Source organism: Carlito syrichta, unplaced genomic scaffold, assembly GCF_000164805.1.
Source record: "Carlito syrichta isolate Samal-C Ts95f unplaced genomic scaffold, Tarsius_syrichta-2.0.1 Scaffold303642, whole genome shotgun sequence".
In the NCBI taxonomy this organism is placed as follows: Eukaryota; Metazoa; Chordata; class Mammalia; order Primates; family Tarsiidae; genus Carlito; species Carlito syrichta.
In genome coordinates this window covers 133,811-150,972 of record NW_007247738.1, presented here as the reverse complement: position 1 = coordinate 150,972, position 17,162 = coordinate 133,811, and the positions used below count along the sequence as shown (strand labels likewise).

General features: G+C 42.0%; 1 protein-coding gene across 4 annotated transcripts in view; it reads right to left on the bottom strand.

The window, feature by feature from the left end:
* The window catches only part of PLCB4 (phospholipase C beta 4), a 165,850-nt gene that overhangs the window by 99,685 nt on the left and 49,003 nt on the right, over positions 1–17,162 (bottom strand). For all 4 annotated transcript variants that reach the window (XM_008058841.1, XM_008058842.1, XM_021712763.1 and 1 more), the window contains exon 5: positions 2,446–2,525. In XM_008058841.1, coding sequence (XP_008057032.1) covers positions 2,446–2,525 — 80 coding nt within the window. The remainder of the gene's footprint in view (positions 1–2,445; positions 2,526–17,162) is intronic.

Here is a 17,162-nt window from a genome sequence, read left to right as displayed (position 1 = left end):
TGGTAGCGCATGCCTGTAATTCCGGCTACTTGGAAGGCTGAGGCGGAAGGATCACCCGGAGCCCAGCAGGTCGAGGCTGTGGTGGCCGGGAGCGGCCACTGCACTCCAGTCTGGGCGACAGAGTGAGGCTCCAACTCAAATAAAAAAAAAAAAAAAGAAAAAGAATCTGGGAAAGAAAAAAAACCTCACTGAAGCTGAATGCAGACTCTCACAACAACGTTAGCTGGCACGCTGATGCCAATGGGTTCCTAGAACACTTACCTAGTGAGGGAAACCTATACTACAAGGGGTCTGCTCCCCAAAAGAAAATTTCAGCTTTTGGGGGGTTCCCTTCTCATTCTAACAATCTGAAGAACACAATGATTTGGTAAAGTTTTTGTCTTAAGTTATGTTTCCTAGAAGCACAAGTGATTACTTATTAAGGGGATGTTTTGGGGAAGAAAGGAGTAGACAGAAGACCAGGCAGAGAAAAAAGCTAAGCAAAGTTGTGGTTTGGAGCTTTATTTAGTTCAAGCTTATGTATTTAAATCAGACTTGGTGGTAAGAGGGATGGCCTTTTGTACCCTGTTTCAGTCCACTGTTGGCTGTGAGCTTCTTCCTGGGAGCTTCTCCAGGCATGGAGGCTCTCATTCAGCAAGGGCAGTTAGTTCTCTGGAGATGCAGACAGGTCTAAGCCCCTGGTGAGCTCATCCTCACAGCAGTTGGTGGCTAGGTGAACACCAGCACCATAAAGGAATCTGAGCAGGACACCATAAAATCTGGTGTCCAGATACGGATAAATGGGTTACTCAGGTAACAAGTGAGCATTCTACAAGTCTTTGACCTTGAGGACTACCACTGCCTGAAGTCATCAACATATCCACTGGTTTCTCCTTAAGAACACATGACACAGCAACTGCAGAGGAAAAAAGAAGCAGCTGCACAACAAACAGGAATATGCAAGCCTAAATAACTTTCCTCCATGAAGAGGGCACAAAGGAAATTAGAGGGATACCATGAAAATTAAGATAACTAGTATTGAATGTGCCAAGTATTAGCCTGGGTGCTTTCTGACTTCCACTGAATGGTAATTTTGATTCATAGATGAGGAGAGTGAGGTAGAAGGCTAAGAGTCTGTCATGTGAGCTAGGAGTTGCAGCCCAGCATCATACTCTTAAGCAGTTGCCACAGTGACCAGGAGGTAAGATGTGAAAGTGTCTAAAGGACTGACCTCCCTGCTTGGCCCTTTGCCAAGTGGACACAAGCAAGCACACTCTTGGTGTTGGGGCCTGGTTTTGTGAGATGGCTTATGCTGGCAATTTCTCCATGTGGTTCCCTGTGGCACTTCACAACTGCCTGCCAACGGCCCTGTGAAGGCAGGCGGCCCATACTTTCCTGGCTCACTGCTTTCCAAACAGGCTGAAGCTTGACTTTGGCCAGGATTTCTATGTGGGTAACTTTCACCTTGAAAGGTTAATTTGGGTAGGGTTAAACTCTACCACTGCAGTACCACTCTGGATTTTAGATACAATGAGCTAGGGTAATTCCTTCTCTTATGGAAAAAATACATTCAGGAAGTACCTTTGGATCTTTGACTGAATCCTTAATTGACTGAATCCTTGACTGATTAAATTTTATTATTTTTTTAATTATTTTTCAGTTGGAGTCTCACTCTGTCACCCCAGCTGGAGTGTGGTGGCATACTCACGGGCACTGTAGCCTCAACCTGCTGTGTTCAGGCGATCCTTCCACCTCAGCCTTCCAAGTAGCTGGAACCACAAGTACATGCCACCACACCAGGCTAATTCTTAAATTTATTATAGAGACGAGGTCTCACCAAGTTGCCAAGGCTGGTCTCGAATTCTTGGGCTCAGGCAATCATCTCGCCTCTGCCTCCCAAAATGCTTAGATTACAGGAGGGAGTCACTGCACTCAGCTCTTGATTGACTGAATTTTAGAAAGAAATTTAGAAATACCCTTGGATCTTTGATTGTGTACTACACAGGGAACTTTATACCTGGGACTAGTACTTCCTTTTTACCCTGGCTATGGGTGCTTTTGCAAATACGTCTCTTGGTCACACTCCCCAATTTTCAGTCTCATGTAGTGGAGGCTTGAGTGCCCAGCTACTGCCCCAGACATGTAGAGCTATCTATCAGAAGCCTCAGTTTGGAGACTTAACAGCCAGTACCCATGACCTAGAGGATATAGGGTGACTGAGTTTCCAGCATCTGTCAGTCATCAACCATTCCTTTCATACAGGTTTTGGGATGGGGGTTTATCATTCACACCCCATATATGGTATGAAAAGTACAGGTGTATGTTGGTCAACTCCTCCAAGGTCAGGGGCAATGGTGAGAAAGGCAAGCAGGAATTTGCCTGGCCATATACCTAGCCATGATCTTCTAATCTGACCATCTGCTTGATAACTGGCAAGACCAAAGTGTCAATGCAAACAAAACTCACTGTTTCTTGAGGCATGTCATTGGACTGACGTTGTTGGCCCTGAAGTTGTGTATGATTGATCTCAGGCCTTCTATCCATTGCTGAAAGAGAAAGAAAAAATGTTCTTGATGAGCAAATCTCTGGAACCAAATTGGTGGTAGATTGTATCCATGCAATGAAAACATAACTCTTCTCCACATAGCCATCTACTACATTTTGCATGCTCATATTTTATTCTTTAATAAACAGCTTTCATTCTTTCCATGGAGATAAATGTGTCATCTATAGTGCCATTAAACACTGGTCTGCCACAAAGGAATGCTGCCCACTGATTGACTTGTTAAGCTTTCTATTTGCAGCCTGTTTAAATGTAAGCCGTTTCTCAGTTGCTGGCAATCTTAGTTATTTCTAGCCAACATTCTACAACACATAATGACATATCTTGCCATTCCCATTTTAGAGAATAATGTATATGGGAGGCTTGTCAATTTCATTGCATGGTTCTTTTAATCTAAGGATTTGTTACATATCTTACCTGGCTGTGTTTTCCAGCAAAGCCTTAAAAAGTAAAACACTGCTTGATTGCCAGGATAATCAGAGTAAATCACAATGTGCTCACATAACTTCTGTATAAGGAATTGTACCCCAGTTGAGTTCATACCATCACTCCATGGATTTACAAGGAAAAGTGAAGGAAGATTGTGCATGGCAGTAAGGAATTTGAGTCTCAAAAGGGCATTTACTAGAAAAGGCTAGCTCATGAATTCAGGCCAACTCTGTCCTTGGGTCCAAAAACTGATGCCAATGAATGCCACAGAGAATCACACCCTTGGCAAAATGCTTTGTAGCAAATTGATACCGTGGGGTAAACAGAACTAAGGCCCACATGCCCACTGATTCCTTACCACATAAACACTGATTCTTTACCTTCTTCAGTTTACAGCCTGACTACTATAGGTTTATGGCTCAGAGCTTGGGAAGGGAAAATATTTTGAAATAAACAGTAATATAGATATGTAAACTCTATCTGCACTGTCCAGGATGGTAGCCATCAGCCACATATGGCTATTTAAATTTAAATTTCATAAATATAAAATTCAGTGCCTAGTTGTACTAGTCACATTCCAAGTGCTCAAAAGTCAGCTTGAGTTGATGGCTACAGTATTGGACAGTTCAGATAAGGAACACTTCCATCATCATGGAAGGGGCAACTGGACAGCACTGCAGAGTAGCACCAGGTTTAAAACAGTTAAGCAGCCGGGCTTGGTGGCTCAGCCTGTAATCCCGCGCTTTTGGGAGGCTGAGGTGAGTGGATTGCCCAAGCCCGCGGGTTCGAGACCTGCCTGGGCAGGCAAAACCTCATCTCTACAATAAAATCAAAAAATTAGCCGGACGTGGTAGTGCGTGCCTGTAATTCCGGCTACTTGGAAGGCTGAGGCGGAAGGATCGCTGGAGCCCAGTAGGTCGAGGCTGCAGTGGCCGGGAGCAGCCACTGCACTCCAGTCTGGGCGACAGAGTGAGACTCCAACTCAAAAAACAACAACAACAACAAAAAAAAACAGTTAGGCAATGTAATCTCTGCAAGGGCTGGTGGTAATAACTGAGTTCTAACAGAGTATGCGTCTGTTTTGCTTTTCTTTTTGCTATTTAATATATTTTTAAATTTTAATGGTGGTAAAAGAGACATAAAATATATCATCTTAACCATTTTTAAGTGAACATTTCAGTGGAATTAAGTACATTCTCACTGTTGTGCAACCATGGCCATCCATTTGCAGAGCTCTTTTCATTTTGTAAAACTGAAATGTCAAACCCATTTAACAGTAACTTCCATTCCTCCTGCTCCCAACTCTTGATAGTTACTGTTCTACTTTCAGGTGCTATGATTTTTTTTTGGTGGGGGAGGGGGGAGGGAGGGTCTCGTTCTGTTGCCCAGGCTGGAGTACAGGGGTACAATCACGACTCACCACAGCCTCGACCTTCTGGGCTCAGGCAATATTTCCACCTCAGACTCACAGATAGTTGAGACCGACAGGTGTGTGCCACCAGGCCTGGCTAATTTTTATGTAGGGATGAGGTCTCGCTATGTTGCCAGGCTGGTCTCGAACTCCTGGGCTTAAACAATCCTCCCACCTCAGCTTCCCAAAGTGTTGGATTACAGGTATGAGCCATCAAGTCCAGACTGTCTTTATGATTTTGACTGATTTTGACTTCTCTAGGTACCTCATGTAAGTGGGATCACAGAATTTGTCCTTTTGTGATTGGTTTATTTCACTTAGCACAATGTCCACCTTAGCCTCACAGATAGCTGGCACTGACAGGTGTATGCCACCAGGTCTGGCTAGTTTTTTTGTAGAGCTGAGGTCTCACTATGTTGCCCAGGCTGGTCTCAAACTCCTGGGCTTAAGTAATCCTCCCACCTCAGCTTCCCAAAGTGTGGGGTTACAGGCACAAGCCATCAAGCCCGGACTGTCTTTATGATTTTGACTGATTTTGCCTTCTCTAGATACCTCATGTAAGTGGAATCACAGAATCTGTCCTTTTGTGACTGACTCATTTAACTTAGCATAATGTCCTCAAGGTTAATCTGTGTTGTAGCCTATGTCAGAATTCCTTCCTTTTAAAGACTGAATACTATTCCATTTAATGCTTATCTAGTAATCTCTGATGGACCTCTGGGTTGCTTCCACCCCCTGGCTATTATTAATAATGCTACTATGAACATTGGTAGACAGAGGACTCAGAGTTCCTGCTTTCAATTCTTATGGATAAATACCTAGAAGTGGAATATCTGGATTATATGGTCATTCTATTTTTGAGTTTTGGAGGAACCATCATCCTGTTCCCGTTCATCCTGTTTTCTGTGCCTGCTGTACCCTTCTATGTTTCTACCAACAGTGCATAAGAGTTCCACTTTTTTTACATCCTCACAAATACTTGCTCTTTTCTGTTTTTTTTTAATGGCAGCCATCCTAATAGGTATGAATCTAATAGAGTTTCTACTGTCCCCTATCATACCTAACAGCTTTCTGAGGAAGGGTTTAGGAGCTATAACTGGTAAATTTTCTTTTACAATTACAACTAGCAAAGGTTGTTTGCTGAAAACTGTAAACAGCATCAAAAGCCTCAGCAAGCATAATGTGAAGTCAGGATTCTGAAGGGTGAGGAAGAAATGAAATAGTAGCAGGAAAGAAATGCCTCAATTTTTTTTAATCGTCAGACCTCACTTCCTCTGTCAGGCTAAATATGGACTATAACTCCCTGGAGATGATCAAATATCCTGTTATTGGCCTAACAAACCACAGGCCCACACAGAGTTTCCCAAGAACAGACAGAAAAAGCACAAATAATTGGGCTGGCATTAACTGTGAAGCATTTTTCTCAACCTGGAGCCTTATTACATGTTCCAAAACAGAAAACAAAGTCTGTAGTTTCCTAGGGCAAAAAAGTAGACAATTTCTGAGACTGCTTCTCAGCTTTTCCTGTTCATTCTAATTAATTTAGTTGTTTTTAGAAACAAGTTACAGAGATGGTGTCTTTTGAGGAGGCTTAGACAACTTTAATACATCTTTTGAAAACACAACTTTGGTGAAGAATCTTGTTTATTGTGACAGAAAGGTCACTCAGTGACCTTTGAGGGCATCACCCCAGTGACAGGCTCCAGCTTTAGTTAGTAGGAAATGCCACCAGAATCCTCAGATGCCCTGAAGGACACTGGGAGGGAAGGTTGCCCCTTCTTTCTCCTTTTGATAATGAAAGTGAGGTCAAGGGCCTTGCCCAAGGTCACAGAACAGCTGGTGCAGGGCAGAGAGGCTGCAGGAGCTCTGTGTCAGCCCTTCATGCTGGGGATATTTATTCTCACACAATAATGTCCCCTCATTTCTCCCTCCATGATGTGAAAAAGGTCCCTTCAGACTGTTTATCCTACTATCATTCAGTTGAAGTATGCGTAGCTTGATAAGGTCAAAGGGCTGTAGGAAAAATGTTAATGTTTTTGTCCTGTTGTTTTTTAACATTTGATGAAATGCCAGCAGGTGTCAGTAGAGCCCTAGAGTTTCATTGAAAAGTTATGCCAGGCGTGAACTAGATCCCCATCAACTTCTTTGGCCGTTTCCAGATGAATAGAAGCAATAACCTGTGACTTAAGATGTTTTTTTAAATTTCTGAAAATAAGCTTGAATGGTAATCATCTACATACTGCCCAGGAGGTGCGTGTTAAGTCCTTGGAGCACATTCATTGGCTCAATGGCGGCAGTTCCTCCTGTAATATTGAGCAGCATTCCTCCTGGTCTGGTAACCCTGAGTGGATGTGTGCAGCCTGGGTGCCATGGACCCTGACCCTGGAGTCAGTTCTCATGTCCAGACTGGCGAGGTTTCCCTGCTTCCTCATCAGGTTGTAATTGTTACTATTCTCCCATTTTTAAAAAAACTTTTCCAACTTTTCCTAGACTAACTTAAAATTATTTCACCCCTTCTAAGAAGGGGCTTCAGAGATTCTTGAAGACTTGTGCTAAAGAGGCAGGGAGAGAAACAGCAGCTGCCTCTAATTCTCTCCCCGGAACTTCTGGCTTCTCTTCTTGGACTCCTTAAGCCTATTTTCACCGTGCAGACATTGTCCAGCTTCAAGGCAAATGTATGGACCTTATCCCTACCCATCACATTTGCTTCCAGAATATAAGAACTGCCATAGACAAAAATATTCCCTTTCCCATGAAAAAGATTTAGACATAGATATAACAAAACTAAACCCAAAACACACAAACTTACACCAAAGCCCACCAAGTTATAAAAGCAATATTTAGGCTGGAACAGTGGTTCACGCCTGTAATCCCAGCACTGTGGGAGGCTGAGACGGGAAAATTGCTTGAACCCAGGAGTTCGAGACTATACTGGGCAACGTAGCAAGACCCTGTCTCTACAGAAGATTAGCTGGCCATGCTGGTGTGTACCTGTAGTCCCAGCTAATTGAGATGCTGAGATGGAAGAATTGCCTGAGCCCAAGAGGTTGAGGCTGTGGTGAGCCGTGATCATGCCACTGCACTCCAGCTTGAGAGACAGAGTGAGACCGACTCAAACAAACACATAGATAGATAGATAGATAGATAGATAGATAGATAGATAGATAGATAGATAGATAGATAGATAAAATGTAAAGCAAAGAAATATACAGCAAAAGGAGACATCATCCCAACGCTCATTACTTGTTTTAACAGAGAGTCACCGACAACATTTTGCTGTTGGTCCTTCTAACCTTCTTCTATGCACAAATAGGTGTGTCATCCTAAAACAGCTAGTCCTGTTCATATTCAGCCAGCATCACTTCAGACAAAGTTGTTCATCCTTCATCTCGATATTATTTCTAGATTTGGTTCCAGAAGAATTCTTTTTAGTCATTGTCAAAGAAGCATATTGTCAAAGAAAAAAAGAACAGAGACCCTGTGGCACTCTCTATGTCTGCACTGTAATTTTCTTCAAGGGGACCACTCAGTAGCACCCTCTCTAACATTTTGATATTTGGCTCTGTTTTCAAAGAGGCTACTGGTGGAAGTGGTGAAGGCATCTTAACCAAGTCTGCACAGAAATTAACTAGAGACTTGCTATGTAAACTGTAGTCCAAGTACCAGCAGCGTCAGGATCACCTGGGCACTTGTTAAAATGCAAAGTCAGGTCCCACCTACTGAATCAGTCTTTAAGGATGACAAATAGGAATCTGTGTTTTAATCAGCTTTCCAGGTGATTTTTTTGCAAGCTCATATTTAAGCTGCACTGCTCTAAACCCATAATACTCAAAGAGCTCCTAGACTAACTGCATCAACATCTCCTGGGAGCTTGTTAGGAATGGAGAGTCTCAGATCTCGTCCCAGACCCACTGAATCAGAATCCTCATTTTGGCAAGACCCCCTGGTGACTCATGTGCACATTACAGTGTGAGGAACACGGGTCTAAAAGAGTGACCCCTTCCAACTTAGAGGTCTCCTTCTATTGCCCATCTGGGACTATCTGGGTTTGGTTCCTGGCTGAGTCTGTTCAGGCTGCAATAACAAAATATTATATACTGGGTAGCTTCAAACAACATAAATTTATTTCTCACAGTTCTGGAGACTGAGGAGTCTGAGACCAAGGTGCCAACAGATTTCGATACCTGGTAAGAGGCCACTTTGTAGTTCATATGTAGTGCCTTCTGGTTATGTCCTCATGTGGTCGAAGGTGCAAGGGGGATATCTGATATCTTTATTATTATTATTATTATTATTTTTAATGAGGACACTAATCCCACTCCTGAGGGCTCCTCTCTGATGACCTAATCACCTCCCAAAGGTCCCACCCCATAATACTATCACCTTTAGGATTAGGATTTCAGCATAGGAATTGTGGGGGGACACGAATGTTCAGACTACAGCAGTGTCCTAAGGGAGTTGAAGTTTTCTAGAGTGACTTCAGATGGGATATCCATCCTAGTAGTGATGGCCCTGAAAGAGCCTCACCATTCCTGGTTTCTCTTTGTTTTTGTCACATCCCACCCACCCTGGGTTGAACAAATATCTGTTCACAAGAATGTAAATTCAAACCTCCACATCTTCAGGAGATTGGGGTTCACATTTCCTGTATGTGGAAGTGAGAGGGGGCAAGATGCTATAGGCAATGACTGTCACCTTCCCTATGTCTGAGTTGTGAGAATAAATCTAGAAAGGGGGCCATCTGAAATATTTGAAACATGGCAACTTCTTGGTACCTGCAACACATAAATCTGGGTCCACGCAGGTTCTTTTTTTTTTTTTAAATAAATGGGGATAAGAAAAAAATAAGTGTAACAGTACAGTGACAAAAGATTAATATAGCTAACTATTTTAGACTGGGGAGCCCTCTGGCCTCTGTTCATACGTGCATATAGGCTAGAATAACTTTGAAATATGAAAAGATAATGTAGGAACAACAAGTATACAGCTGTTGAGACTAACTCTGGGAAAAAGGGGAGTATGTACACTAAGTTTTGCTAAAGATTTTTTTAAAACATTAAGAAAAAAGAAGCTTCCCAACCCCTGCACATAGTTTTGCCCAAGGTCTTGTCCCTTTAAAAATCCTCTGATGGTCTGAGGGACTCGATGGTCTTTGAGACATTCATCTGTCATCCTCTCAGGTTGCTGGTCCCTGAATACACCTGCTCTCCTGACACCAATCTTTGTCTCTCAAATTTGGCTTTTGAGCAACAAGTAGCCAAGCCTGAGTTCAGTTACATCAGGGCATATTTCAATTGGTTACTTTCAAGGAGCCTAATTGCTCTATGAACTAGTTTTCATCTACTCAAATAATGTGTGAGGAAGTTATATACTTTGAAATACAGCTTTTGACTCCTTGGCACTGTGAGTTCTGGTGAGACTAAAGAGCATTCAAGAAATAAGAAAGCCGGGCTTGGTGGCTCAGCCTGTAATCCCGCGCCTTTGGGAGGCTGAGGTGAGTGGATTGCCTGAACCCGCGGGTTCGAGAACCGCCTGGGCAGCGAGACCTCATCTCTACAATAAATCAAAAAATCAGCCGGGCGTGGTAGCGCATGCCTGTAATTCCGGCTATTCAGAAGGCTGAGGTGGAAGTATTGCTGGAGCCCAGCAGGCGAGGCTTCGGTGACTGGGAGCGGCCACTGCACTCCAGTCTGGGCGACCAAGTGAGACTCCAACTCAAAACTTTGCACTTGGAGCAAACTATACAGTTTTTCAAGATTTCCACAGGATCTAACCTTGTCTAAGACAAGATACTTTATAAGGTTCTTAGAAGGTAACATGTAGCATTTCACAAATCTCCGGACTGAATACTATTCAGTGCAGTAACTATACTTTCATCTTCAACTAGAACTTTAGTTTTATGAAGGCATTTGAGCTTCAGATTACCACGAAATATAGCCAATGGCTCAGATTCTAAAATAAGTAGAAACTAGATAAATCCCCAACATATTTTTCTCTTATGAGTCTATAAAAGCATGATGAAAGAAATAATTTCACTTCAATTAGGAGGTATTCGTTGGTATTAAATCATCAGTATTCAATTTTGAGGGCAGGCTAGGGGGAAGGGATTTCCAGCTGGTACATTGTTAAAACTATGTGGATAGCACTTAGAGACTAGATTGGTAGTTCCCAGCACAAGTGGTACATTAGGAGACACCTGGGGAGTTTGTAAGACATTTCAGAAGCCTGGGTCTTACCTCTAGAGATTCTAACAACAATTGGAGTGCGCTGGGGCCGTCAGTCTGCTTTTTAAACATTGCTGATAATTCTAATGTGCACCTACAATTGAGGACCATTGAACCAGATGATGTGAGCTAAATCTGGTTTAGGCAAATGTTTCTCAAACTTTCACGTGCACTGAAATCATATGGGGCGTTTGTTAAAGTACTGAGTTGAATTCAGCAGTTTTGGCACCTGCAGTGAGATTCTAACAACTTACATCTCTAACAAGTTTCCAGGAGATGTCATGTAGGCATTTGGGCTTGCTTGATTCTTAGGCCCTGGTCTCGCAAGGGGAGCAGGGTATGTATGTTATTTCTAGACAAATAGCATATCTTGAATACCACAAAGAAGTTCACCAAAAAAAAAAAACCAGTTCCAGTCTTCACCATGCCAGTGTTTCTCAAGTCCCTTGACTGGCAACTTTAGCTCCAGGAGCTTATCAGAAATGCCAGTTCTTAGGCCCTATCCCAAACCTACAGAATCAGCAATTCTGGGGGGTGGGGCCCAGTAATCTGCCTTTTAACAAACCCTCCAGGAGTCTCTAATGCAGCAATCACTGCAGTAAGCTAGTATCAGAGCATCTGGTGCTAATGAGAGATTAAGATCATTAAGAGGATGCGTAGGTGGCCACTGAAGAATAGGCTTGTCTTGTTTTTGTTTTTAATTAATTTTATTGAGGTATAATTTATACATGATGATTGACCTTTAGGCTTTTGATTCAAATTATTTCAAATGCTAACTAAACACCTTAGGGTGAGTATTCCAATTTTTAAATCCTTATTCCCCAATTTTGGTTAAAATCTGCCCCACCCCTACCTCCCACTATATGTGCTGATCTATTTTAAAGAAAGCTACAGGCATAAAAGCAATGCAGGCAACTACAGGGAGCCTGGCTAAGAGGATGTTTCACAGCCACAGGAAATCCAGAAGCTGTTGATTTCCAGGATCTCATCAGGCAGCGGGGAGACAGCCCAGAGGAAGCCAGCTCTGATCTGGCCATGTAGCTCTTTGAGCAATGGCTGCCATAAGCTTTGGCCCCCTCCCCTACCTTGGGGAGATGACTCTTCTCTCTCTCTCCAATTTACTTTTTAAATAAACTATATTTCCCGTCTTAAAAAAAAAAAAAGAAGTAACAACTCCTCCTGCTTGAGACAGTTCTGGTCTGGAAGACCTGGACTCCTTGGGAGAATTCTTACTAGATAATTCAGTACAGAAATCAGACAGAAGTCCACATCCCAGGACTAGATAGCTGATCAGAACAAGTCTTGGGCCACCACATGTCCAGTCATCAAACCTGGGGACCAAGGCTAGAGCCAGTACAGTGTCAGGTGTAAGCAGAGGCTGAGGGCCAGCATTCCGCAAATCTTCTGTCTCCATGACAATTGGCCTAAGTCTGAGGCCTAGGAATTATAAAACCTCATGGTATAGGCGGAGAGTGAAGAGGCTGGTCAGGACTTGACACATGGCATCAATATTTTATCCTTTAAGTGTACTTACCTAGGACACTAAACTCATCCTAAAATTAAATAGGAGTAGAACTACTGATGTCTGTGTATCACAGGCCAACTTGTAAGTCATGTTAAGATGACTGCTTTTACCTGGCTCTAGGAAAGAGAGACAAATACAGGTAGCTAAGTGTTAGTCTCACAAGATGTCAGTGTCACTGTTGGAAACACCCATAGGCCCATGGGATAAGAGGGCAAATAGGCAGACAACAACAGTGGTGACAGTGAGAATAAACCAGAGAAAGAAACCTGAAATTCACCATAAACTGTTGCTGCAGGAAAGAAGAGTACAAGACAATAGACCATAAGGAATTTCTTACACAGTAAGGGAATTCGGCCACCACCCTGGACAAGTCCAGTTGATAAACCCAGGATAGCAAGCTAAATTAACGAGTCTATGATAATGACCTAGAGCAGTCTACTTCTGAAACTGGTTGGCCAAAAAGCAATGGGAGTTTTGCCAAAAAGTCAGGAAAGAGGACAACTCAGTAGCAATCTCTAAATCCCTCGGGAAGTCATTTATAATTTTCAAAAAGTTTTCAAATTCCAAAAAAGAAGAATTGAGAGGGAAAGAAAAAGAGCAACTGGGCACTTTTTTTTCTTGATGCAATCTGAATGTCTTCCAGATAATACAAATTTTGCACCTGCTATTCTCTGCTAACGGGGTGAAGTTGATGAATGCAAGAGAAGGAATGTATTAAGTGCCATCTGATTCTTAAATCACCTTCAGAGCATGGTGAATTAGTATTTGAGAAGGAAATAAGCTGCCATCTCTGAGCATGGGTGGCTGTGTGTGAAAAATAGAATTGGGTGGGCGAGGATAATATTTATATGTTCCCAGTTAAAATTAGCTTAGTCACTCCCAGATAGTCAAAACAGTCTGTCAGTGTGGCTGGCTATCTTGACAACACTGGGTAGTTAGGTCAAAAAGAACCTCTAAATGGTCACAAGAAAGGAGAGGACACCTGTGCTGCTCTTGGTCATCATTCAGAAGCTGGTGTCGAATGTCCTTACCAAATGGGTTTGTTTGTTAGTATTCCTAAGATGATTCTTGCGTTACCTAAGTCCAATTCTGTATACACCCTGTAACAGTGTCCGTGGTATCTCTAGCATCTTGTCTCAAGTGACCACATCTACTACAATAAACCTACTGTTACATGCACACCAATCAGAAAGAAAACACACACAAAGTCAGTACGTTAATGCCTATGTTTACCTGTGCTTACTGATTTTAGATAAGGACCATGTTATGTTCTTCAGTGACTCAAAATTCACAGAGCTACTACATTCCTATAAACCCCAGAAATCGCCCACAAATAAAATGAGACATTTTGTTTAATTTTATGCAACATGTATGTGACATCTACATAGAGAACTCTAAGATAATTAAGGCATTTTTAAATTTTGAGGCAATGAAGAGCAGCATTATATGCCAGTCTGAAATGAACAGTTTTTTGAGGGCGTATTTTTTTGTCTCAACTCTGTAAAATTTCCAAAATCCTGGTGGTAAGGGATAAGTGAACAGTTGACTATGTGAGATGTGTTTATCAAGTTGTTTCTTTTGCTGATGGCCTTATTTACAATCCCAAGGCCACATTCTTTCTGATGTGCGCCTGTTGACAATATTGGCAAATGAAGTCATGCCAAAGTAAATAGTATTTCAACTTGCAGATTGCTACCTGCTCAGTCTCTGAAGTAGATATCATCAATCAAGGAGCCTCTGGCTACCTCTCAACTAGGCAGCATCAACCTAGTCAGTTCGGACAAATCAAATCAATAGGCAATCCTATAAACTCAAAGGGCTGTTCAATAGAAGAGCTACTCAAAGGAACCTAAATCAGTGGGTGCGAGTTTCATTATCTAACTCTCTATCCTTTAAGGAAAAGTATCCCCCACACACACTAAAGAAGGGGAGAGAAGAAGGAAAGAAGTGGCAGCAGGAATACAGGAAAAGTAAGTAGAATATTTATGGTAAATATGAATAAATGAGTGCCTAGATATCATTGTTTTGATATTTCTGGCAAAAATATTGGGCTGAATAACACCTGTATGACATCATTTGCTGTTCTGTTTTTTCAGTACAACAGTAGTTCTGCAAGATTTTAATTCATGTCCTTTTAATAGGGAAAAAAACTATTTGGGAAATAGTAGAATACCCTCCCCCCAACCCCCACCTTGCTGAGATTCTCATAATAATAATAACAATTCTGATACTGCTGCAATAAAAAAACTTATCTGCAAGTTTTCTCACAGTTGTGTGACCAGGGCAACCCCTTTATATGTGGACTTTTTTGAGGAATGTGTGTTTTGGACCAGCAATCTGGAAAGTACTGCTGTGTGACAACATAGCAGTAATGCAGGTAATGACATTAAAATGTTCCCCTAAGAAGTTTATTAAATCAGATAGCATTACAGGTGAAAGGAGCTGTGTCCCCGTCTCTATGCAGGTGGAAACATAAGCCAACTTGTGAGTTGCAGCAGAGTTGTGGATGAATTCTGGATCTGGAGTGGAGTCACTGCCTGGGTTCAAAATACCACTAACTGGCTGTATAGCCTTGCACAAGTTACTCACCCTCTCTGGGTGTATCATCCTCTGTAAAATGAAGATGATCATAATACCTATCCCATAGAGTTGTTGTGAGAATTCAGTGAGATAATACATATAAAGCACTATGAACAGTGTCTGGCATATAATATAAACTAAAAATGTTTGCCCATACTGCTGCTGATATTACTAACACTTTTTTCTGTAAAGATCCAGATAATAAATACTTTAGGCTTTAGGGGTCGCATTTTTTTAAACGACCATTCAGAAGTGTAAAAGCCATTCTTAGTTCACTGACCACACAAAAATCAGGTTGAGGCTGTGTCTAATGCATGGGCCGCACTTGCTGACCTCTGGTTATGACTACTCAGTTACCTGCTTCATATCATAGAGCTCAGAGACAACAGAATCGGATCTAAGGCAAGGTGTCCTACCCACCTCACGCACCCATTTGTAATGATACCACATGAGTGAGAAAATGCACATAGGCCCATTTTACACACACACACTGTGTTGAGAGCCGGCCACGGAGGCCCACTGAGCGTTAGGGATCAGGGAGGGCCGTAGACTTCGAGACCGCTAGGATGTGTTCGGGAGCCGTACACCCCATTTTCCTCCCCCTTTTGCCATGCAGCACAAACAACCTAAAGGAACTCTGCTGGCCTAAGCTGAAGGCTCTGTGACTATGACAGGCATGGCTCACTCTAGAAACCCATTGTTCCTGTTTCCTATAAACTGTGGTTTCGGCTTAGGTATTAGATATAATTCAAATTCAGGTCACATTTGGGAGCCTTTTTTATGGTACAAGCTTCTTTATAAGATTTAAAAGAATATTTGTAGAATTAGTATATACTTATGGAGAGCTGTTTTCAGCTTTTCAATGGTATAGATGATTATCAAGAGTGGCCCAGCACAGAGTTTGGGCTGGGCTACATTCCTGAGAGCCCAGCGTGTACTTTGGACTGGGCTGCATTCTTTTGGGCCGGCTTTAGCTACAGTTAATGTAAGGTCTTTTTTCTACCTATTATAGAAATTGAATTTATTTTATTCATAGAAGGTATTGTAAAATTGGTCATACTACATCAAGGAATCATGTTAGTTCAAGCATAATCAATCATGATATTTTTAGGTTTAATAAGAATATAGTTAACTTTAGAAATTTCATTGTCTCCATTTTCTACTATCGTAGTTTTGGCCTTAGTACATTTACAGTTTACATTTAGGTTTTAGAAGCTTTGCCACTACTAATCAGTTTTATATATTAGAATTAAGAATTGGAAAACTTTCATAGAAATTAGGATAGATATATAGGACTTTGGAATAGCCATTTTGTTAAGAGATTGTAGTCTATTGTTCCAAAAGTTGGCCCACCATGGACCTTAGACTGGGCCACATCCTGTAGGGCCCAGTATGATCTTTGGACTGGGCCACATTCTTTAGGAAATTGGCTTAAGCTATAATTAAGAGCTTCTGTAGCATTGTATAAGTGGTAGAGTTTAATTTAGTCGTCATGGGTATTGAGTGAGCTTTAGAAGTTATTGATTATCAGAACATCATTAGACTACTAGTAAGGATTGTTACACTGCTTTTGAAAAACATTAACTAGCAAAGGGAACAACGAGACAATCTTGGGGTTTGTTCCTCCTCACACCTAAGCATCTGTGGGTAGGGAATGCCCCCCCGCACCTGGCTTTGTGTTCACGTGAAAGACTTGTGAGACTGCCTGTGTAAAATTTGGGGATAAATACCTGCTGTAACTTTCAATAAACGACTTCTGCTCATTTCACTGAGCAGTTGTCCACTTTATTTCTTTCTCTTTCTTCCTCTTTATATCTATCCTTCCATCTTTCTTTCTTTTATTATCTATCCCTACAGATTCGCCGACGCCACCACATCTTCCAAGGGACTCCCCAAAACTTGCAGGGGCTGACCCCCCGCAACACTGTTCCCAGTGGCAGTATTTGCTGGCAGTAAAAACCGGAGCTATGTGGAAAATGGAAAAGCAATTTAAAGCTAGTGACATTTTGTCTCCCAGGTGCCAAAAGGTGAAATCCAAACTTCACATTATGCTTCTGGTGCAATTAGAGTAATTCATTTTGCATTCCCTTGGTGGAGTCGTTTGATAAAACACTTGCAATTAGGACAAAATGAGCAGCTTTGGGCTGGGCCAAGAGTCTCTTCTGTCAAGTTCATGAAACACAGTGGTGAGAGAGGCCCCAGCAATGAAAACCATGTGCCCCAGGAGGAGACAGAAGTGCTCTGAACACTTAACGTTTTCTAAAGAAAATCCACCTTGCAGGTCACAGGGGTTTACAATGACACTGAAGCCTGAGAAACAGTTTTAGTGACCAGGAAAATACATATCGTAAAATGTTTAAATGAAAAATATCATATAATAGCCGGGCTCGGTGGCTCAGCCTGTAATCCCGTGCCTTTGGGAGGCTGAGGTGAGTGGATTGCCTGAGCCTG